Source organism: Loxodonta africana, chromosome 5, assembly GCF_030014295.1.
Source record: "Loxodonta africana isolate mLoxAfr1 chromosome 5, mLoxAfr1.hap2, whole genome shotgun sequence".
Taxonomy (NCBI): domain Eukaryota; kingdom Metazoa; phylum Chordata; class Mammalia; order Proboscidea; family Elephantidae; genus Loxodonta; species Loxodonta africana.
In genome coordinates, this window is record NC_087346.1 from 74,842,666 (window position 1) to 74,868,180 (window position 25,515).

Genomic DNA, 25,515 nt, shown 5'->3' on the forward strand with positions numbered 1-25,515 from the left:
CATCCAGAAAGGGGGGGGGGGCAGGGGGAAACACATGTAAAAAATAAGAATGACTGCAAAGTTCACACCTGAAACAATGTGACCAGACAGTGGAGCAACAGCTTTAAAATACTGAAATTTTTTTTTAAATGAAAAGTAACTGTCCACTAGAATTCTATAACCAGAGTAAACACTCTTAAATATTAAGATGAAATACTTTTCAGACATTCAAAAGCTGGAAGAATTCATCTCCTGCCGACCTGCATTACAAGAAATGTTAAAGGAAATCCTAACAAGCAAAAAGAAAATTATGTCAGATAGAAATATGGATAGACACAAAGCACTGAATAGCACCAGAAACAGTAACTACATGGCTAAATACATGTTTTGTTTTTGTTTTTTTTTTTTTAAGTCTTCTTAAATAATTGAGCGGCTGGGATGAGACCTGGGCCGGAAGGACTGAGGGAGAAAGTGCGCGGCAGCTACCAGGCAAAGCTGCCTCGTGCTGCTTCGCACAGACGCCGCCGCCACTGCGAATGCGGCTCACGCTCACGCTCCTGACGCTGCGGGCCTCTTCCCTCCCCGTCCCAACCGCGCTGTCACCTGGGAAACCGACCAAGCACTGCCGGACACATCGGTTTCATGGCAGCCCCGAAGAAAGCAGTTGAAGGGCCGTTAGTGGGGGCGGTGGTCCAAGGCACTGACTGCAGTCGCTTTCTGGTTTTCAATTCAAAAACAGCGGAACTACTTACTTATTATCAAGTTGAATTAACACCAGAGTTTCCAAAAGAAGGATGGGTGGAACAAGACCCCAAAGAAATTCTGCAGTCCGTGTATGAGTGTATAGAGAGAACGTGTGAGAAACTTGATAAGCTTAATATTGATGTATCTAACATAAAAGCTATTGGTGTCACCAATCAGAGGGAGACCACTATAGTCTGGGACAAGTTAACTGGAGAGCCTCTCTGCAATGCTGTGGTGTGGCTTGACCTAAGAACCCAGGCTACCGTTGAGAATCTCAGTAAAAAAATACCAGGAAATAATAACTTTGTCAAGTCCAAGACAGGCCTTCCACTTAGCACTTATTTCAGTGCAGTGAAACTTCGTTGGATGCTTGACAATGTAAGAAAAGTTCAAAAGGCTGTTGAAGATGGTAGAGCTCTTTTTGGTACAATTGATTCATGGCTTATCTGGAGTTTAACAGGAGGAGCTAGTGGAGGTGTCCATTGTACAGATGTAACAAATGCAAGTAGGACTATGCTTTTCAACATTCATTCTTTGGAATGGGATAAAGAGCTCTGTGACTTTTTTGATATTCCAATGGATATTCTTCCAAAAGTCGGGAGTTCTTCTGAGATCTATGGCCAAATGAAAACTGGGTCCTTGGAAGGTGTGCCAATATCTGGATGCTTGGGGGACCAATCTGCTGCATTAGTAGGACAAATGTGCTTTCAGGAAGGACAAGCCAAAAACACTTATGGAACAGGTTGTTTCTTATTATGTAATACAGGTCGCAACTGCATGTTTTCTGAACATGGCCTTCTAACCACAGTGGCTTACAAACTAGGCAGAGACAAGCCAGTAATTTATGCATTGGAAGGTTCTGTTGCTATAGCTGGTGCTGCTGTTCGCTGGCTGAAAGACAATCTTGGAATTCTAGAGACCCCAGAAGAAATCGAAATACTTGCTAAAGAAGCAGGTACTTCTTATGGCTGTTACTTCATTCCAGCGTTTTCAGGGTTATATGCACCTTATTGGGAGCCCAGTGCCAGAGGGATCATCTGTGGTCTTACTCAGTTCACCAATAAATGTCATATTGCTTTTGCTGCATTAGAAGCTATTTGTTTCCAAACCCGAGAGATTTTGGATGCCATGATTCATGACTCTGGAATTTCATTCAGTCATTTGCAGGTAGATGGAAGAATGACTAACAACAAAGTTCTGATGCAACTGCAAGCAGACATTCTACATATTCCAGTAGTAAAGCCCCGTATTGCTGAAACAACTGCACTGGGAGCTGCCATGGCAGCAGGAGCTGCAGAAGGAGTGGGCGTTTGGAGTCTAGAACCTGACGGTTTGTCAGCCATTGTGATGGAACGGTTCGAACCACAAATCAAGGCCACAGAAAGTGAAACTCGTTATGCTACATGGAAGAGAGCTGTGATGAAATCAATGGGTTGGGTTACAACTCAGACTCCTGAAAGTCGTGACCCTAGTATCTTCTCTAGTCTGCCCTTGGGCATTTTTATAGTGAGTAGCATGATAATGTTAATTGGAGCAAGATACATCTCAGGTATCCCATAAAATACCAACTCATGGATTCCCAGGATACAAGCTTTTTAGCATAAGGAGAGAAACCAGCAATTCTGTGTCTTCATGTGATGACACTATCATAGCCTATGATTTTGCCTATAAACCACTTGCCGCATGACCCATAAGAACCCTCTAAGTAGATCTGTAATTTGAAATAAAGAAAACAGCAGAAAATGCTATAAAAACATACAGTGTGTTTTTTAACCTCAACAGTTAAAGTTGGCCATCACCTTGGGCCTGACCTCTGCCATTGCCATAACATCCTGCCCTATTCCTTCTAAAATGTAGAAAGAATTCAGATTCTATACATGGAATCTTTCATCACACATAACTTAAGGACCAGGATTTGTTTTTGTGCTACACACACACTTGATTAAGAAGTTATTTCCATTGCTGTTGAGTCGAATCCAACTCATAGCAACCTTATATGACAGAGTAGAGCTGCCCCAGTGGGGTTTCCAAGGAGCGCCTGATGAATTCAAACTGCCAGACTTTTGATTAGCAGGTGAACTCTTAACCACTACACCACCAGAGTTTCCAAAAGGTCTGAAGAATTTCAATTTTGGCAGATACTTTTCAGGAAAATATCTAAGCTATGAGAGTACTAAGTTTTCATTGTTATAATTTAGTAAGTGTTAACATTAAGCAGTCAATGAATATATGATAGTCTTAATATGTAGAAAAAAGGACTTTTGATGTTTATTTTAAAAATTTCATTTTAGCAGGTTAGTAATAGCCTCTTTTTTATTATTATTTATTACTAGCCTGCTAAAATGAAGAACTCTTTTTAATAACTCTCAAAAGTCCTTTTTTCCACATATTAAGAAGACTGCAACATATTCACCAACTGCTTAATGTTAACATTTACTACATTATTACAGTGAAAAGTTAGGTGTTTATTATACTCTCATAGCTTAGCTATTTTCCTGATAAGTGTCTGCCAAAATTGAAATGTCTTCAGACATTATACATGGTCTCATCAATTACACTAAATGCTGTGTAGGTCTATTAGGGAAGGACATATTTTCCTTTTTTCATCTTTCCATCTCTCCATTTTTGTGTATACAATTGTGCCACATAACATCCATTTGGGCAATGTCCAACTGCATATACATCCATAGTCCCATGAGATTTTAACAGAGTTCAGAAATCCCAATCGGAGAACAGGATGTAGTAGATGTAACCAGATGTAGCAAACACAACAGATTCCTACACACAACGTGTGTATCTCATGACTTTTGTAAATAAAGTGATTGCACTGCCAGGCATATAATGGCACAGTACATATATAACCTATAACATATATGTCTTGATAGTCATAATAAACACCTGTTACTGGCTTATGTATGTACTGTACTGTACTTTCTATCATTATTTTAATGTGAACTTTCCCTACATACAAATAAAAAGTTTATAACAGCGTGTGCTTCAACTTGTAGGCAACAGCATCCAATCTCGTGTATTGTGCATCTCTTAAGTATTGTAGCGTTATCTGTTTAATTTTCTTTTGAAAATATTACCGTGAAGTGCATCACAGCTCCCAAATGCAGCAAAACCAGTGCTAGTGATAGCAGCAGCAAGAGGCAAAGGAGAAGTGTTGATTTGGAAGTGAAACAAAAGGTATACCATACAGCTTTGTTAAGTATATAATACAGCATTTATGCAATACCTGAATCACATAACATTCTATTTCACGGAACGTATGGTGGATATTAAGCAATGCATGACTGTATACATATTTTGGCTTCATGTACATAGCATACAAGAAGTCCTGGTGGCACACTGGTTAAATACCTGGCTGCTAACTGAAGGGCCAGGGGTTCAAACCCACCAGCTACTCCACGGGAGAAAGATGTACCAGTCTGTTTCCATAAAGATTTACAGCCTTGAAAACCCTATGGCACAGTTCTACTCTGTCCTTCAGAGTTGGAATCAACTCAGTGGCAATGGACTTGGTTTTTTGGGTATAACATACATGCCTTTATACTTCATACAGAGTAGTCTACTCATAAATTAAGAGCACAATGTAGTCAGTAGCTTATAACAGAGATGGTCTTGAGTAGATCACTACATATAGAAATATTTTAGGATAAGCAGCTGTTTACATTTTGGGGCAATGAATATACATATTCTTTACCAGTAGGAACTTTTTCTTAAAGAGGCAGTTTAAGAAAAATTTAAGCATCTTTAATTTTGATATAAAAAATGTACTCTATTATGACTTCAACTATGTCTCTTATACCTCACCTTTTACATTACCGTAACTGTATATATGCTGGGAAAAAAGAGAGAAAACCTGTAGAATACTGCAGTCAACATTGTTTTCAAACAAAAAAAAGAAAAGTAATTGACTATTCAAAAATAATAACAATGTAGTATGAGATTTAAGCATATGTAAAAGAAAGCTATGACAATAGCAAAAAGGTTGGAAGAGGAGAAATGGAAGTGTAATACTGTAAGGTTCATATACTATGTGGGAAATGGTATAACATCACTTGAAGGTAGACGGATAAATTGAAGATGCGTATTATAAACCCTAAAACAGCTTCTAAAATAACAAAAATAATTATGATGAAGCAGATAAGAATTATTAAAAATAATCAAAAGAAGGCAGAAAAGAGATGGAAAAAAGGAACAAAGAACAGATGGGAACTTAGAAAACAATCACAAAATAATTTATTTAAATTTAACCATATCATTAAGATTAAATTAAATGATTTAAATGCCCCAATTAAAAAGCAGGTATTATCAGATGAGATAAAAAAGCAAGATTCAAATACTTACTACCTTTGAGAAACATATTACAAAAATAAATAATAAAATTAAAAGAATGGAAAAAGATACAGTATGCTGACATTAATAAAAAGAAAGATGGAGCAGTTATATTAATATCAGAACGTTAATTTCAAGGCAAAGAATATTGTCAATGACAAAGGTCATTTTGTAATGATAAAGGGGTCAATTCATCAAGGAAACATAACAATCCTAAACATTTATGCACCTAATAACAAAGCAAAGTCTGATAGAAATGAAAGAAAAAGTAGACAAATCTATAGTCAGAGATTTCAACATGACTTCTTCTACATTTGATAGGGTAAGTAGATGAAAATTTAGTCAGATATAGAAAATTTGAACAATATCAAACAACTCGACCTAATTGACTTTTATAGAATATGCCCTCAATAATAGAAGAATACATTCTTTTAAGTGCACATGAAACATTTACCAAGATAGACCATATTCAGGCCATAAACCAAGCTTCATTAAATTTAAAAGGATTCCAAAACCCACTGCCATCGAGTCGATTCCAACTCATAGCAACCCTATAGGGCATAGTAGAACTGCCCCACAGAGTTTCCAAGAAGGGGCTGGCAGATTTGAACTGCTGACCTTTTGGTTAGCAGCCGCAGCACTTAACCACTATGTCACCAGGATTCAAGTCATACAAAAGATGTTCTCTAATCTAACCACAATGAAATTATGAATCAATTTGAAAAATCCCCAAATATTTGGAAACTTAATTAAAAACTTTTAAAAAATATACCAGTTAAAAAGGAAAAAAAAGATGGCTACAACCGATGACTGCCCTGACAGGGAACACAACAGAGAACCCCTGAGGGAGCAGGAGAGCAGTGGGATGCAGACTGCAAATTCTCATAAGACCAGACTTAATGGTCTGACTGAGACTAGAAGGACCCTGGTGGTCATGGCCCCCAGACCTTCTGTTGGCCCAGGACAGGAACCATTCCCAAAGCCAACTCTTCAGACATGGATTGGAATGGACAATGGGTTGGAGAGGGATGCTGGTGAGGAGTGAGCTTCTTGGATCAGGTGGACGCTTGAGACTATGTTGGCATCTCCTGCCTGGAGGGGAGATGAGAGGGTGGAGGGGGTTAGAAGTTAGTGAAATGGACACAAAAAGAGAGAGCAGAGGGAGACAGTAGGCTGTCTCATTAGGGGGAGAGTAATTGGGAGTGTTTTTAGCAAGGTGTATATGAGTTTTTTTGTGAGAGACTGACTTGATTTGTAAATTTGCACTTAAAGCACAATAAAAATTATTTAAAAAATTATTTTGAATGGAATGAAAAGGAAAACAGAACATATGGAAATTTATGACTTATTGCTAAGGCAGTATTTGGGAAGAAATGTATAGCACTAAAGACCTATATTAGAAGAGAGAAAAGGTCCCAAATCAGTGACGTCATCTTCCACCTTAAGAAACTTGAGTTAGAAGAATAAGTTAAACCTAAAGTAAGCAGAAGAAAGTAAGGATGGGAGCAGTAATAAATAATATAGAAGACAGAAAAACAATAGCAAAATTTATGCAAATTAAAGTTAGTTCTATTAAAGTAACAATAAAATTGATAAACCTTTAGCAATACAGATCAGGAAAAAAAAAGAGAGAAGACACAATTTATCAGTATTAGGAATGAGAGTGACATCTTTACAGATTCCAAAGATTTTAAAAAGATTATCAAAAAGCCAAACCTGTTGCTGTAGAGTCAATTCCAACTCATGGCAACCCTATAGGAAAGAGTAGAATTGCCCCCACACAATTTCCAGGGTGGTAATCTTTACAAATTACCAGGTCTTTTATCCCACAGAGCAGCTGGTGAGATGAACTGCGACCTCTCTCTTAGCAGCCAGCGGTTAACCAGGGCCCTGTTTAAAAGGATAGTAATAGAATATTATGAAAACACTATTCCAAGAAATTTGACCAAATAAACCAAAACCCATTGCCATCAAGTCATTTCCAACTCAAAGCCACTGTACAGGACAGAGTAGAACTGTCCCATAGAGTTTCCAAGGAGCGCCTGGTGAATTTGAACTGCCGACCTTTTGGTTAGCAGGCGTAGCACTTAACCACCATGCCAAAAGAAATTTGACAGCTTAGATAAAATGGACAAATTCTTTAGAAAACACAAACTACCAAAACTTACTCAAGAAAAAATAGGTAATCTGAATAGTCCTATATCAAAGAAATTGGGTGTGTAGATAAAATCTTTTCACAAAGAAAACGCTAAGCCCAGATAGCTTCTACCAAACATGTAAGGGAGAAATAATACCCATTCTACACAAAATCTTCTAGAAAACTGAAAAGGAAAGAATGCTTCCAAACTTATTCTATGAGACCAGGATTACAGCATTACCCTGATACCAACCCCAGAGACATTACAAGAAAAACAATTGCAGGCCAATATCCTTCATAAGCATAGATGCAAAAATTCTAAACAAAAATTTAGAAAAATTAATGATATATAAAAAGGATAAGCATCATGACTAAGTTTATCCCAGAATGCCAAGTTGCTATAACAAATCAGTGTAATTAGAAAAATCAGTGTATTCCACCATATTAACTAAAAAAAAATATATATATATGTATTAAATATAACTTCACACTGATTAGAATGGTTAAAATTAAAAGACTGACCATATAAAGTATTGGTGAGAATGTGGAAGAACTGTATCTCTCATACACTGCCGGTGGTAATGTAAACTGGAACCATCATTTTGGAAAACAGTTTGACAGTTTCTTTAAAAAATTAAGCTTACATCTATCATGTTATCTTAGTATTTACCCCAAAAGAATGGGAACTTAAGTCTGTATATGACTTGTACGTATTCATTGTGCTTTGTTTGTTATAGCCAAAAAATGGACACAACTCAAATATCCATCAATGGATGAATGAATAAACAAACAGTGGTATATCCTTACAATGAAATACTATTCGGCATTAAAAAGAAATGAAATACTGATACACACTACAACACAGATGAATTTCAAAATTATTAATCTGGGTAAAATAAACCAGACCAAAAAAAAAAGCATATATGCATAGTGTATAAAATTCCATTCATATAAAATTCTAGAAAATGTAAACTATTGTATAGTGACAGAAAGCAGATCAGTGGTTGCCTGGGAACTGGAAGTGGGAGGAGGATGAGGAGCAGGCAGGGAGGACCAGGAGGGAGGACTCAAAAGGGCACAAAGAAAATTTGGGGAGTAATGAATATATTTATCGTACATTAATTGCGGGGATAGTTTCAAGGGGTGAATACATACATCAAAATCAACCAAATTGAATGCTTTAAATATGTAGAGTTTATTGTATGTCAATTATACTTCAATAAAACTTGTTAACAATAGAGAGAAACGTTATCGTCAAATTCTGAAGGGATATAACAAAAGTTTGCTCAAGTAGGTCAATCTTTCCTCTTTTCTATTATGCATGCTGGAGTATCCTCACTGAATTTACAGTCTGCTAGGACGGGGTGTGCCAGTTGCTATCTCTAGCAGGTCTATGGGCTTTATATGAAGTCGTTTGTGTGATTAGGCTGGAGAAACACATGATAATGTCTAGTCTCATTTAAAACAAATTAATTTCCCATTTCATTTATCTGGTCATAATTCTCAGCCTGGGACACATTGCAAATGACTTTATATAGAGTCACAAACAAAGATATCCTAAGAAAACCAAGCTAAAAGCCCTGAAACAGCTTCTCATTCTCATGTCTTCCATACACACTCCTGTGATGACCAGCTTTCCACTTTTTTATATCTTTGCCTTTATAAGTCTCATTTTCATAATTTGGCTAATACGATATTGGTAAATTACAGTACTTTGCCCCAAAGCTATAAAGAGCTTCTGTATATTCTATTATGAAATTAGCTAATTAATAATTTCTCTATACTGCCACTAAGCAGAACTACATGGTAAATTATAATGATGGGATCTCACTGCACGCATGTCATGAAACAGCAAGTCATCCTTTAATGTCAGGCATGTGTGTGAGTTTTAGTCTGAGCTGGAACACTAACCAAAAAAATAAAAAACATCTAGTTCTGATACTATTTTCCAGGGATCCATTTTGTGAATTAAAAAAAGTGGTGGCTGGTGTGGGGTGGAGGGAGGAAGAGACAAAGAGAATGAGAGAACAAAGAAGGCCAGGAAGGGAAAGGAATGTTAGAGGTATACAAAGAGAAACATTAACTGATGAAATTAATTTCAGGGCAAGATGTACTATTAATTTAATTGAAGACACCCTAAGTGGTATTCACATAGAAGCAGCACTAACCGGGTAAATTATTTCTAGCTTAGCTCTAGGAAGGCCAAACAAATACATTGGACTTAGAGAGGTAAACATCTCCCCCTCCTCAGCTGACACAGAGTCCTGAATTATTATCTCTTGGTGCCTGATTTCAGGCTCTTATGTTATCATTTCGATATTAATACCCATAATCCCCCAGGAAAGCTATTGTTTCATTCACAGTAAACCCTTGTTCCCAGCGCAGGAGCCTAAATGTTGCATTAAACAATCCCCCATTTAGGTGGAACATTATGCAGCTCTTCTATGACTGTTAGATATGGAAATTTGCTTTGGTGTCTTTTGTTTTTAATCATGTGAACTAATAAGATCCCCTAGAGTAATCTTCTAGCAAAATCTAGAGTAAATAAAATATCATCTCACTCAGTCACCTACTCTAGCTGTCCATTGAAATGACAGCTGTATTGTCTATTCTGATTGTTTCAATCAAAACAAAGTGAATAAACTTAATATTTAAATATCTCCCAGGGTTTCCATCAACAACCTTTACAGCCTGATTTATTTGAGCCTTGGAGAAATTGCACGTGATCCTGGTCCTCTGTGCGTTTAGCATACGCTACAGTTCATTATCAAATCAGCTTTCAAAAAAGATTGATTTTAGAAAAAGAAAAGAAGAACTTGGCCTTTGGTGGGAAAAAAAAAAAGTAGAAGACGGTAATACTATGTTCATCATCTTATCTTAAACTACTCCTCAATGAAATTTGAGGAGCCCTGGTGGTGCAGTGGTTAAAGCTCTCAGCTGCCAACTGAAAGGTAGGCAGGTCACTATGAGTCAGAATTGACTCGAAGGCAGTGGGTTTCTCTGAAATTCATTTCATTGTAAACAACCCACAAATCTTATATTCAGTTATCAGCATATGTTTTTTAACTCTGACAGGAAATCCAAGTTTGGAAAACATTTACAAACCCATAAATAGGAAGGAGACACTAGATGTTTATGCCAGTAGCTTTGAAAGAGACCTGGGAGAAAAAAAAAAAAAAAAACCAGGACAAAAATGTTCTAGTGACTGCAGACAAGCATAACTCTGAATTGCCTCACTTTTTCTGAGAACTGAAGTAGGCAACCTGCTAGTTGCACCTCACTGTTTCCTGGTGGTGCAGTGGTTAAAGTGCTCGGCTGCCAACTGAAAGTCAGACATTTGAACCTACCAGATGCCCACAGCGGAAAAGTGTGGCAGTCTGCTTCCATAAAGGTTTACAGCCTTGGAAACCCCGTGGCGCAGTTCTACACTGTCCTATGGGGTCACTGTGAGTCGGAATTTACTCGACGGCAATGGGTTTGGTTTTGTTTGTTTGTTTGTTTCCCTATCTATACGGCCTCAGCAATATGACCAGAGCAGTGGACGAGTGGACATCCTGGAGCAGGAGGCATTTGATTAAGGTCCCTCTCTTTTTCTCTCTCTGGTTGTAAGATAAATCTGTCAGCCCTCAAGTGTATTCACTGAATCAACCAATTGATCACTCCTTCCGAAATCTATTTCAAATCAGCCATAAAACATTGGTTTGGAGGTTCAGTGGTAGAATTCACACCTCACATGCAGGAGACCAGGGCTTGATTCCCGTCCAATGCATCTCATGTGCAGCCACCACCCATCTGCCGGTGGGGGCTTGCATGTTGCTACGATGCAGAACAGCTTTCAGTAGAGCTTCCACATTGAGACAGACTAGGAAGAAAGGCCTAGTGATCTACTTCTGAAAATCAGCCAGTGCAAACCCTATAGATCACAAAAGTCCAACCAGCAACCAATAATGGGAATGACCTAAGACTAGATGGTGCTTCCTTCCATTGGGGCCAACCTGACAGCAGTCAACAACAACATCTACAGTTAGTTTAGTTTCACGATAGAGAACATTGAAGAAAAAAACAAGAAAATCCTTTTCCTAATCCAAAATATGTATACCTTTAGAATTTGAAGATGAGTCGCCCAGGGAATATAATTTTGGGGGAGTATAATTAATCTCATAGAATTTAGTGTTCTCTAAAAACAATGTTATCACAAAAACTCCAAGAAATACTTTAATAGTGTCAGAAAAGTCTGGAGTTGGAAAGAGCTTTAGAGACCATCTAGTCCAATACCATCGAATGCAAAGTAGTAAGTGAAAAATCTAAATCTCTTACTAGATATCATAAAAATCCAACCTTTTAGATTCCAATGTTCTTTAAGTTTCAACCAACTGGTAGCACTTTACTTGAACTTTGTCTATCCCAAAAGATTCTACTATGACTTTTTTACAGGATGAAAGTAAACGTAGTAATACCTGTTTATTAGTGGGACTTCTTACAAGACTTAGAGTTATGGCATGGCCAATGAATAATGTGGTATACACACACATACTCATGTACAATTTTCATGACCAACTAAGCCAGACATACTCTGGATGGTTCTAAATTACAATGAAATTATTCTCTATTTTTCAATGATTTTTTTTATTCCCCCCAAAATAATGTTTACAGACTCCTTTGGGAACCATCTTCTTAGCCACAAAATACGCCAAAAATTTGGTGGTGAACTTGTAGATGTACCATTCTTATCTAGGTTCAGTGTTTGTCACTTACCCTCATATGACTGATATAATTTCAGACTTACCTAGTTCATGCCTTCATTTTAGGGAGACATGCAAATTTCTTCTTCCCCACTCTTCCTCTTCCTCCTCCTTTGTCTCTTCTTCTTCCTTCTCTTTGTCTTTTCTTCTTTTTCCTGAAACAAATTCATTGAGTTAGATCATATGGTATTTACTACCCGTATTCACAAACATCAAAAGGACAGCAATCTGTTTAATATCCCGCAGATGAACATGTGCTAAAAAGTGGCATTGGCAATTGGGCACTTGCTGCCCACTGGGCACCAAGCAGCGATGTGCTAAAGAACTGGCTTTTTGTTCTGTAGAGAAGAATGACATTCATTACAATTGTATCAAAAACAAATTTTTTATGTACCAAATGTTTGCCTTGATAAGTGCTTGGACCATCATTTGTCTGTCTTTCATTCATTCTCTCACAGCCTCTACCCTTCAGCTCTATCACTGTCCAATATTTTGCCTGTCTGTATGCATGTTTCTTTCTCATTTGTTTCTATCAGTTCACTACAGTTCTACCTTCTCACACCAGCTCTGATGTGTATTATGAGAATCATGAAATGCCTACAAATAAGAGGCACATGGACAAAAGACTTATAATTCTTTTACAAAATATTTCTATTGTATATTATGGTGTTTCATTTTGTCACGTAATTGACAATGTCACTGGAGAATTGGAGGCATTTAATTTTTGTTCCAGATGTCAGAGACTATTATAAGAAGATAATCTAAGACTTAGATGGATAAAACTTTAAGTTTGAAACACATGCTTAATGAATTTTAGCTAGAAACGTCAACAGTTGCCATCAAGTTCATTTTGACTCATAGTAACTCATGGATGTCAGAGTAGAACTGTGCTCCATAGAGTTTTCAATGGCTGATTTTTTGGAAGTAGTTCACCAGGTCTTTCTTCCAAGGTGCCTCTGGGTGGACTCAAACCTCCAAACTTTTTGTTAGCTGTGAACATGTTAACCACTTACATCATCCAAGTACTTCAGCTAGATCATATATGTCAACGCCTTTATTTTAAATATTTAGAAAATGAACTCAGAAGAAGTAACAGCCCAAGCTCTCATAGCTGAGAATGCCAGGATTAGAATCCAAGGGAACTTTCTTTCATACCATTATGCCAACTTTTCTTTGCAAGATTTTGATTTTAAGAATAAAAATGGTGCTTGTTTTTTTTCTATGATTTCATTTAGAGACATTTAGAAATGCAATGTTAATTAAATAGAATCCCCCACCCCCACCCCCACATGCACCATTCAAAACTATTTTAAGTCCTGGGGAAAGAAGTGACTTAGGAGAACTTAATTTAAAATGTCTCTTCTGCTTCTTTCCCCACATGCGCACTCTTTTAGTTCAGGCCATCCTCATTGCCTTTGCCTGATACTTAACTACAGTAACCTTACTTATTATCCTGTACCCAGTTTTTCTACACGACTGCCATGGTTCTCCCTCCCTTCCCCTTCCTCTCTTTCACTTTCTTTAGTCTCTCTCTCTCTGATTTTAACATAACTTATTGGTTTTCTTTAAATGCCCCAGGTCCAGCTTGGGAAGCTCCCCTCACCCCATTCCTCCTGGCCTCCTTTATCCCTTGTCAGAGCCTTGTTGGTCACTAGGAGGCACAAAAGGGAAAGGAAGACCCCATCTCCATTCCCTCCTCTTCTCAAAGCCTTTTTGGTTGTTCTTAAGCATCTTCTTCCTCCAGTTGCTGCTTATCAGTAGAGAGAGCTTGTAGACTCTGTCTGTTCTTTTGATGTTTCTCCCAAATTCTTCACACTTGAGTATCTGGATGGTCAAGACAACAAACAGAGCTTTCAGGGAGCCAAGATCCTCAGGGTTTGCGCATCAGCTACCCAGGGCTAGCTTTCAACTATATTTTCCATTTGGCATCTCCAGAATCTAATCCCAACATTTCAATCCTCTCTGTTTCTGGGATGTTTTAGTGGTCTTAGAGCAGCTTTGATGGAGGAGAGTCATCCTCCTAGCTGGTGTGTTGACTGACAGGATTCCAACTAGAGCCTGAGTCTAACTTGAACTCGATGCCCTCTGCCTTGCACTCTACATGGTGGTTTCTGAGCCCTCCAGATACATGTTGGGGTGGCAGTGAACAACAGGGTTGTGTGGGCACTGCCCTGTTGGCTCAGGGAGGACCCTGCCACAGTCCTCTTTTGAAAACAGAAATCTGATCATTTTACCATACTGCTTTAAAGTTTGTGCTAACTTTACCATTTCCTAGATAAACTAATTAGCATGGTATTTAACATCCCTTCTAGCCTACCTTCAACCTATTCTTCTGGTCTTCTAATAAAATATCTAAATGCCTGATCATCTTCCACTGGAACTCAGGTCCCTGACTTAGAATTCTGTGATCTTTTTATCTGCCGTATAACTAGCTCTTCTTTGAAAATGTCAAGTTAAAGAGAATCTATGTACATTTTCTATGCAGCCAAAATTAGAAACATAAAACAAGACTTAGTTCTTGGTACTTTCTTTTTCACAGGGTTAATGAGAAATTATCATTCATTTATCTTAAAAAAAAAAATAGATTCTATCTTCATTATTTAGGGATGAACAAGTGGGATTCTTGGAGAAATTTAAAGGTCTTAGAAATCTGATCATTAATATACCTGTTTTGGAAATCAATTATTGCATTATTATTTCTCAAAAATCTTTTACGTTACAAGTGGTTTCAGTTTTTAATATTACTACTTCTCTGTGTTATTTTCATCAATTCTTTTTGCTTAACCTGACTAGGTTATTTTAATAACTCTAAATCACAGAAGACTCAGAATGATTAATTAATCAAATTTCTTTATTTTAACAAAAACAGTCCTTGTATCCAATCCCTAATGCCTACCACGTGTATCGGATGAAAAAAATATATAGCTATCTTTTAGTCAAAATCACAATTTGTGTTTTGTCTTTTTCTGTTTTAGTTTGATGCCTAATTTAGTATAATCAATTCTATGTGAGTTTCCTTCTCTAGTCCTTAGTAACACACTGATCATCACAGAAGTTTCATAGCAATAGTAATAGTCTCTCATAAAAATAAAATTCCCAGCCTTATTTTGGTCAAATAACTCAGTGAATCAATCCATAATGTTAATTAGGTTCCTCCCACACTAGTCACCACGGTGAATATAAAAATGGAAACTACATGGTACCTGCCTTCCAAGACTTTACAATGGTAATACAGGTAGTAAGTCAAACATAAATGACCATGATGTAAGGCAGTATTTGAAAAGTATTATATAGCGAGTATATAATTAATTAATCAGCTAATTAATGTATAAATGAGAAGGTTGTTTTGTATTAAATGATACAGGAGAGAAAAGACACTTTATCTAGAATTAAAATGAAAAGTTTTATAATGGCAGTGGTTGCGAACCAGATTGTTAAGAAAGACAGGATACCAATGCCTACAGATGGAGAGATGAAAATAAACTTAATTGTGGGAAATGATATAAGTAATAACATTGGAGGCAAGTTCTAGAATTTATAACCTTATCAGTTTAAACAAAGCAGATACTGTTGAAGAGAAATGGGAAATAGAAGTTGGAGCCAGATTTTGAAGATCCTTGAATGCCAGGTTCAGAACATTGGTCTTTTTTGCTGTAGGCAATAGGGCTTCTTGGAAGGTTTATACTGAAGTGTGTTACATGAAGAAAACCCCACATCTGTGCCTCTGTGCTGGCTTCTATTACTGAGAGAGAACAATAACAGTAAAAGCATAAACTCTGGAACTAGACTGCTGGCTTCAGATCTGGGCTCTGCCATTTACTGTGTGACATTTGATAAGTTACTTAACCTATCTGGGCTTCAATTTCAACTCTAAAATGAAGACAATTATGATGATGATATGTTGATATAGTACCCTCACAGGATTACTGTGAGAGTAAATACGTTAATGAATATAAAATGCTTAGATTAGTTCCTAGAACTTGGTAAGCTCCTTGTAAGAGTTTACTATTATTATTGATGTTATTACTACTCCAAACAGAATATAAAGAAAGAATAAAAGCTGGGTGAGTCTCTGGTTTCTAAAAAAAAAAAAAATCTCAGAGGAGTTCCTAAAGAAAATTACAGTCGTACGCCACTATAAGTTTAATTATGTGTATTGTAAGCACAGACTTATAAACTAAGCCATTAATTGACAACCTTGATGATAGTTCTGTTTACCCTTTTGTGATCAGAACATGTGGAAAGTATAACTGAAAAGAGTGGAAAGAGAAGTTAATATAATCTACTTATTTCTAGGCCGTGGAAACACAGTAAAAAAAAAAAAAAAAAAAGCTTTACCTTTCTGTGGTTATCAGCCACACAGGGGTGACATAAGTGACTTCTAGTACCACATCATAGATCACACCTCTTATGTAACAAAGAACTACAAATAACCATTATGCTGACAACTTCTAAATAGATTATTACCGCCTCTTCAAATCCACATATGGAGCCCTGGTGGTGCACTGGTTAAGAGCTCAGCTGCCAACCAAAAGGTCAGCAGTTCAAATCTACTAGCCACTCCTTGGAAACTCTATGGAGTAGTTCTACTCTGTCCTATAAGGTTGCTGTGAGTCGGAATTGACTCGATAGTGATGAGTTTTGGTTTAAATCCATATACACCTCCTGTCTTTATACAAAGTCCTTATTCCTCAAATCACAAGGTTCAGGACATTTTGCTTTCAAGAGGATATTTCCCTTTAGTGTCTGTCAGTTTGTCTTACTGTGGGGGCTTGCATGTTGCTGCGATGCTGGAAGCTATGCCACTGGTATTCAGATACCAGCAGGGGCACCCATGGAAGACAGGTTTCAGCTGAGCTTCCAGACTAAGACAGACTAGGAAGAAGGACCCAGCAGTCTACTTCTGAAAAGAATTAGCCAGTGAAAACCTTATGAATAGCGGCAGGACATTGTCTGATGCTGCAACAATGGGCTCAAGCATACCAATGATTATAAGGATGGTGCAGGACCGGGCTGTGTTTCATTCTGTGGAACGTAGGGTTGCTACGAGTCAGAACCGACTCAGGAGCACCTAATGGTAACAAACAACGACATCAACAACAGCAACAACAGGCTATTTAATAATTCCCCACAACAGAAAATCCCTGATGGAGCAGGAGAACGTAGGAAGCAGGCCTCATATTCTCATAAAAAGACCAGACTTAATGGTCTGACTGAGACTAGAAGGACCCCAGAGATCATGGTCCCCAGACCTTCTGTTAGCCCAAGACTGGAACCATTCCCAAAGCCAACTCTTCAGACAGGGATTGGACTGGACTATAAGACAGAAAATGATACTGGTGAGGAGGGAGTTTCTTGGCTCAAGTAGACACATGAGAGTATGTGGACAGCTCCTGTCTGGAGGTGAGACAAGAAGGCAGAGGGGGACAGGAGCTGGCTGGGTGGACACAGGGGATACAGGGTGGAGAGGACGGGTGTGCTGTCTCATTAGGGGAAGAGCAACTAGGAGTATATAGCAAGCTGTATATAAATTTTTGTATGAGAGGCTGACCTGATTTGTAAATTTTCACTGAAAGCACAATAAAAAAAATAAAATATGAAATTTTTTAAAAAGAAAAAAAATGGAAAAAAAAAAAAGAAAGTAGGAAAAGAATATTTAATTTTCAGTTTTTTTTCTCATCATTTGTTGGCTATGGGGACTTGGATAATCACTAAGCTTTTGTGCCTTGAGGTACACATTTAATAATAGCAGCTTTAAAAAAAAAAGAAAAAAAATTTTTTTTCTTTTTTTTTTGGTTTGGGTTTTTTATCATTTGTTTACATGTTGTATGTATATGATTACATGAGTTATAGTTGTCACAACAATCTTATGAGACGGATGATAATAGACCTGTTTTATAAGTGAGATGCGGAGAGGTACAGAACATGGGTAAGGTCAAACCAGTGAGGTACTGTAAGTACGGGATTTAAATGCAGGTCCGTTGATCTGAAGTCAGGTTTATTCCATCGCACCACAAGTAGATGAGGAGCTCTGTAACACATTAGTCATGTGGACAATGAAGAGCTGCTGGGGGAGGTGACAAAAAGTTATCGAACTTTAATAAGTCATTAATAAAATTTTTTGCAAAAATACAAAAAAAACCCAAAAAAGATAATGCCCAAGAAACATGATAATGTTTACTGCCCTGAAAACTTCTGAAGCCAGTAATCTGTAATCCAAATGAAATTGTTTTACCACCTCTATACTATATTAATGCAGTGGTTTAATTGAATTGGTATAAAATATGACTAGATTGTGAATAATCAGAGCACAAAGAACAAGAAATATTAAATGATCCACGGCAGAATACTCTTTAAAATGTCTCAAAAGAAATCCTAGAACATAAGGTTTGCTATACTAGTTCAATTATCCCTGTCTTCTTTTCTAGGAAAACATATCCCAATAATAAGGAACTTGCTTTTTAGGTGCTGAAATATACTGTGTAAAGTATGCCTTTAAATATGGCATATTATCCATAAAGCAATAGTTCCAATTTCAGTATTCTTTGCTATTAAATCTGAAATAATATATATTTTAGTTTTCCAGAATCTTTAGGAGCCTGATGAGAGATTTTTCATCACAGAGAGCTTTAAGCCCTTCTCCCTGATCCTTGTCTGTTCCTTTTCTCATGTCCCCTGAAAAAATGGGCAAGACCCCAAGTGTGGCTCTGAAATTGTTGCTCTGAAAAGATATCCATCTGTTCCTTTCATTGTCTTCCTAGTCATATCTGACTGAGTTTGGAATGTCCAAACACATTTCTGTTACTGTCAATGCTACAGAGCCAAGAACTCTTTGGACAATTGAACTGCATTACAAGCTATTGCCTTAAAAAAAAAGTGTCCTCAAAAGAATTACCCACGCCTGGATCCAGAACTTTTATTAGTAGGTATAGTGTGGAATACTCAGGAGAAACAAAATGCATTTATATTAGACCTGCTATTAAAAGACTACCTTAAAGATAAATACTGGGTGACAAAATACAGAACTAGTCAAATGTGCAATGAATGTAGCATTTTAAACTTGACTTTTCCTAATGTGCTTGTATTTCAGAGATTATTTTTCATACATGCTTTAAACAGTTTATATCTCTTATCTTTTACTTGATATAAATATGTAAGATTTAACAGATTATATAAATTATATGAAATGTGCAATTCTTGTTTATTCTTTTCTAGGTTTTAATTACAGTGCTAATTTAAAAAATTACAATAAAAAAAGTTGTTGAACTAGAGGGTTGGTCATAGCGGCCCTATAAACGAAACCGACTTCAAGGCAATAGGTTTTTGGGTAGATGGTTATTATATAGAAATATTTTTAATGGATGAAAAGGGACAAGAATTTCATCGTTTTCATTCCTGGAGATCTTCTGGATCAATCTTGAATTATAACTGGCTGCTGAGTTGCTACCTCTTAAAGCAGAAATATTTATAATAGTAAATACATTTTTGGATAAGTACTTGCATTTTTACAAATAGCAAATTCTATAGGTTTTCCAATAAATACAAATATCTATGGAACAGGAGACTTGAGATTGTGTTACTATATCACTAGATTCATTAATCCAATTGTTATTTTTTGAGTGTTCAGTATGCTATAGGTATCGTACCAGCTAGACAGTAGAAAAACAAAGATGAATAAGATACTCTGCCTTTGAAGAATTCAGTTTTGTGGAATAGACAAACAAATGTGAAAAAGTGATAGGCCATTGAGGCTGAATGAACCCCTGAAATTACTGCCCCGAGATAATCTTTAAACCTTAAACCAAAAATATCCCCTGAAGTCTTCTTAAAACCAAACAACATTTTAGCTTAACTAGTAAAGAATGTCTGCTTTGAGCACTGTGCTCTTTTAAGATCTACCTATATGAGAGCAAATTGACAACAGCAACTCAAAAGACTAGACAAGAAACTTAGGGGGGCAGTGATAGGTTAGTGGGGGAGCAACAACTCAGAAAACTCAAAGAACTCGAAGAATGTCATTCATGTCACTGAATTGTACATGTAGAAGTTGTTGAATTGGTGTATGTTCTGCTGTGTATATTTGCAACAACGACAAAAATAAAAAACACTAGATTTAAAAAAAAAAAACCACTAGATTTTTAAAAAACTGATAGTTATTTCCTCTGGAATACATCAGGGTAGGAACAAAACCAAATACAATACAATAACAAATGTTATTTCTTGGAAATGTCTTAGGAAAATCCATGTCCCCAAGCTCTTAGCCTCTGGTCATTGTGGACTGTCCCAGCTTTTACACTGAGGCACTGCCTTAGAGCAAAAGAAATGATGGGTGTTCTATTCATAAGAATGCCATTTGCTTTGCTCGCTGTTCTTTGTACAGTCTTGCCTATGCTCCTTCCTCTATAAGCAAGCAGCCTCTGCTCCAATGGGAATAGAACGACCACAAGGTTTCTTTTCCTCTCCTCATCTGAAGAACATTTAAAAAAACATCAATGCCCAAAGCCCTATCCCCAGGACTTAATTGGTAAGGATTTTTTTTTTTTCTTAATTATGAAAGCGATTCTAACCTGCCTGTCAGGGTTGAGAAATGCTGCCTTAAGGGACTTCCCGCTATGATAAATCTCTTGACGCAAGTAATCCGTGCAGCCTGCATTCAATCATGGACTCTTGGATGTCGAGTTGAATGGACTTTTGGGTCTTCGCCATTGCGTTTCCTGTTTTTGAACTCTGATACTGCCTCTCCACAGGGCAGGAAACAAACTGAGGTAAGAAGCCCAAACTTCCCATGTACTTACTAAAATGAAGGTAATTATTCCTACCTCTCTCTAATTTCTAGTACTCCATAGGAGAAGCCCATCCCGAGTAGATTTAGGCAATTGCTCAATTATGTCAGCAAAAAAATCCAGGTTAGCCATTGATCTTGGAATTTTATCACATCCAACTGAAAAGAATTTTGACTAATATAACCTCCTCCCCAGGCTAAATTGTGTGCTACCTGCTCCAGGTTCCCATAAAATTTTGTATACTTCTTTAGGAGTAATTACCAAAATACATCTTAGTTATGTGTTTATTTTCAGCTAGGCCATAAACTTTTTTAAGGTAGGACCTGTCTTGTTTCTTCTTCTTTTTTCTTTTTTGTTGCAATCTAGCAATGTTTGCCAGAGAATAGGTATTCAATTAAATAAGTAAATAAATAAAACATGATGGATAACTAAAAAATGATTATTTTCCTAGCCATACTTGCAGTTTTAAAATTCTTTCCTCAACAGAAATAATATCCAGAATTCTAAAATGGTTCCAAAAATGCACTGTTTTACTTAAAAATTAAGAAAATAATATTAATATTGTTGAACATATTAACAGCGGATCTTACACGCTGCTTAGCTCACTCAATCCACTCTGCCTTTTATTACGTTCTAGAACCTTATGCCTGTAGGAAAGTTGGCAGTTTTTTAAATCAAGCATGAGGCATAGTAAAAAATCTCAGACTAGAATTCTAAGGCACCAACTTTTATTCACTGTTCCACTGTTTTGTTTTTAAAAATTGTACCTATCACCAAATAAGTCTTATGTTAGCCTTTCTCAGTGTAAAGCTAAAGAGTCAATGAAATTACTCAAAGTTTGACCAAACGTAGAACAGAATAAAGCTGGTTATATGGTTTATTGGGGTTTTTTGTCTGTATTTATTTTTGTCTAAATTTCCTCAATTCAAGATAAAACATATTTCCTTAGTGGAATACTTTGTGATTATATTAAATTACCAGTGAGTATAAAAGCATCCTATTTGGGAAAAGTCAGTATTACGTGATAAAGCTGGAGCTATTGAACATTAGGAGGGCTCTTTTCTGCAATTTAAAATTCAAAAGTGTAAACTCTGCCAATAAATAAACTATGAAAAAAATCTTTGTGTGCCCCACTGTGACATTACTCCCCTGAGGAAATTACAACAAACTCTCAGAATGCCAGGTACGTTCACGTGTGGTGTGGACAATAATTTGAATAAATAGATAAACTCTGAGAATAACACAAAATACTCTTACCTTTGCTTTGTTTGCCTAGAAAATTCTAATGTAACGAGTATTAGCCAATTTTAGGGTTATCTAGAGCCAGCATTTAGCACCTACATCTTAAATTTATCCTGGATTTACACTTTAGACTCTTTTGAGAAAGTTAGACTGAAAACAAATGTATTATGGTAAAGACTTAAATCTCAAGGAGAGTAAAATACTCATATACCAGCGTAGCCAATATTTGTGTTACTGATTATTTTATTAAAATTGATAGAAAAGGTAATATTTTAGTGTATTTTTTATGTAGTTTTATCCCTTTCCTTTTTTTTCTTAAACAGTGGAATGTATTACTTTTATAGTAAGGTGACAATTTAGTAAAAAAAAATTGACAGAATTAATAAAGTATCACAAACTTTGGGAAGGAAGAAGGCCAATAAAGATACTAGAACAAACGCAATAGTTTTCTTCCAAAACATGATCCTCTTGCAGAGTTTTCTATCTCAGTGAATGGTGTCACCAGCCAGTCCTAGAATCTAGAAAACTAGAGTCCTCTTTGACACCTCTCTCTCCCTCACCACACCTTGGTAAGACTTCTGTTATTCTTTCTCAATTTAAAGACTAACATAAGACTTACCATACCTCTAGATCAATTCATGTTATCACGAAGTCCTGCCAATCTTAAATCCTATATATACCTTGAATTCATTCACATTTCTCCAGTTCTACTACCAGTATCCTCATTCCAGGTACTGCTGTTTATCACTGGGTATTTACTTTAATAGCATCATAACTGTTGTCCTCTCACCCTTCCAGGCCCTCTGCATACTACCCTGCAGCTTAGAGCCAGATTGATGGGATTTTTAAATACAATTTCTCCTTTTCTTAAGATAAATACCAAAAATATTAACATGGCTTTTAAGGCACAATGTACTCTGGTCCCTCCTCATCTCTCACCTAGACCTCCCTCAGTCTCTGTGTTCCAGACACATGCTCTTTCTTTAATTTCTGGAACATGACCTTTGCCCATAGTGTTTAATTATCTGTTTGAACCTATATATACCACAGTACCTGGTACAGACTAGTGGGTAATAAATTTTTGGTGAATGTGCAGGATGGGTGAATGAATGAATGAAGTTTAATGTTGCAGGATAACGTATTACCGAATGGATATTTAGTACTAGGAGTCCTGCTCTGCCATGCAAAAGACATATTTTAAGCTGTTTGTTTTTTTTCTTTCTTTCTTTCAAGAAATAAGCCACAAGTCAACACCAATATGTAATATGTAAAGAACTCATACTACACCTCAAAGCAATAGTCCTTCAATTTCCACGGTGAGGAAAATTCACCTGCATTGTCATTAGAAATAAAAAAAAAAAGCCTACTTTATTTGTCATATGTATTAAAAAAATTTTTTTTATTAATGAAAATATGGTTCACTTATAGTTTTAATCCATAAATATATTCAAATTGAGGATATTAAATAAAAAACTCATATACAGAAAATCTCACATTTTGACTGAGAAAAGCACAGGTGCATTTGAGAGTAAAAATAACTTCAATAACAATTACTTTGAAAGAATACAATTTTAAGATAAATGTGTGGTTCAGGCTGTTTTCTGAATGGGATGCTGAATTGATTCTGAATTGGGAGATTTAATTTATTTAATCTGGTCACTGTATCCTGTGATTCAGTAGATGGAAACTGGATTGTGTAGATGAAAGGGAATTAGAGGAAGGTTAAGAATCTACTATGAATTAAACAATGTATTAAGGATTTAATATATGTTATCTCTCTTAATCCTGACAATGACCTGGAGGGTTAGTTACCTACTGTAATCTCCATTTATTGTTAGAGAACAGTCTGGAGGTTACACAACTATTAAGGGGCAGAAATAGTATTTGTGTGACTCTAAAAGTACCTCTTGATTTCCTGTGATTAGTCACAGAATTCTCCTTCTCATTGTTTCTCCTCCTCAATAACCACCTTGTTGTTGTCAGTTGCTGTAGAGTTGGCTCTGACTCATGGCAGCCTTATGTATAACAGAAGGAAACATTGCTTGGTCCTGTGCCACCTTCCAGCCCTGTATTAGACAATGTTCTTATAACCCCCATAGGCCATTCTCATTTTCTGGGATCATTTCCCAACACAACATTTCAAATTACTGCCTTCTCCTCACTCTTATTATGGACTTTATTTTAGTATTGTCCTGATGGACTCGTTATTTCATTTCTACCATTCCCTGAATGAGACGATTCATTGAAGATCAATTATTGACTTAAAAGTCTTTTTGCTTCTTGAAATTTTTCATTCATCTGAATAGTAAATGTTGAAATTTGAGGATTATGATTTGATAAAAATATTTGCTATGACAATACTCCTATACATCTTCAGTGAGTTGTCTCCTTAACAATGTTTAATATAATCTCCCTCCAAAGACTGTATGTTAAAGGCACATTTCTGAGCTAATCACCAAGTTTCCTATATTATAATCTAGACTTCAAAAAATAAATTTTAAATTCTAAAGGAAATTCATTAAAAACCAAAAGTTCATAATAAAAAAAATTTGGGTAAAGAGTAAAAATTTCTAGTGTCTTCTGTACACTATTATCTTAGTTATCTAGTGCTGCTATAATAGAGATAACACAAGTGGATTACTTTAATGAAGAGAAATCTATTTTCTCACAGCTTAGGAGGCTAGAAGTCCAAGTTCGGGGTGCCAGCCCTAGGGGAGCCTTTCTCTCTCTGTGGGTTCTGTGGGAAAGTGCTTGTTATCAATCTTCCCTTGGTCTAGGAACTTCTCAGTGCAGGGACCTCGAGTCCAAAGGACATGCTCTACTCTCAGCACTGCTTTGTTAGTGGTATGAGGTCCCCTCTCTCTCTGCTTGCTTTTCTCTTTTGTATCTCAAAAGAGGTTGACTCAAGATACGACTTAATCTTACAGATTGAGTCCTGCCACATTTACATAACTGCCTCTATTCCTGCCTCATTAACATCATAGAGGTAGTATTTGCAACACACAGGAAAATCACATCAGATGACAAAATGGTGGACAATCATACAATACTGGGAGTCATGGCCTAGCCAAGTTGACACACATTTTGAAGGGACGGAATTCAATCCCTAACAAGCCTAGATTGCCAGATATACAGATCTTGGTTTAATGTTATTAGCCCAAAGAGATTATTGGTTAATTATGTTACTTTTCATATGAATAATCTCAAACTTTAGAGTCAGTCTACTTTGAGTTAACCGATTCCTTTATTTAAGATGGAGGCTCCAGTTTTATATTGCCAGGAACTTGCTATGCATTGCCCCACTAGCTGTCCTTCTTTCTGTCATTTACGCAAGAAAGGAAAAAAAAAAAGTATTATTATTTTTTCATGAAATTTTCAGTTCAAAAATGACTTCAATGTTTTTGAAAAACTGACACATGCCATTACTGAAAACATAAACAAACCATCAATTTTTAGTGAGCATTAATTCCATGTCTGTTAATAGGCAGTGATAGAATTAATTTTATTTAAACATGGAATCATGCTATACATACTATAAAACCAAAAC

The 25,515-nt window shown here is 36.5% G+C and overlaps 1 protein-coding gene across 1 annotated transcript; it reads left to right on the top strand.

Moving 5' to 3' along the window:
• Positions 1-621: 621 nt before the first annotated feature.
• On the top strand, positions 622-2,473 carry GK2 (glycerol kinase 2). Its single transcript, XM_003414129.3, has one exon. It carries the CDS (start codon positions 622-624, stop codon positions 2,281-2,283), a length of 1,662 nt encoding a protein of 553 aa, XP_003414177.1. The 3' UTR covers positions 2,284-2,473.
• Positions 2,474-25,515: the final 23,042 nt, after the last annotated feature.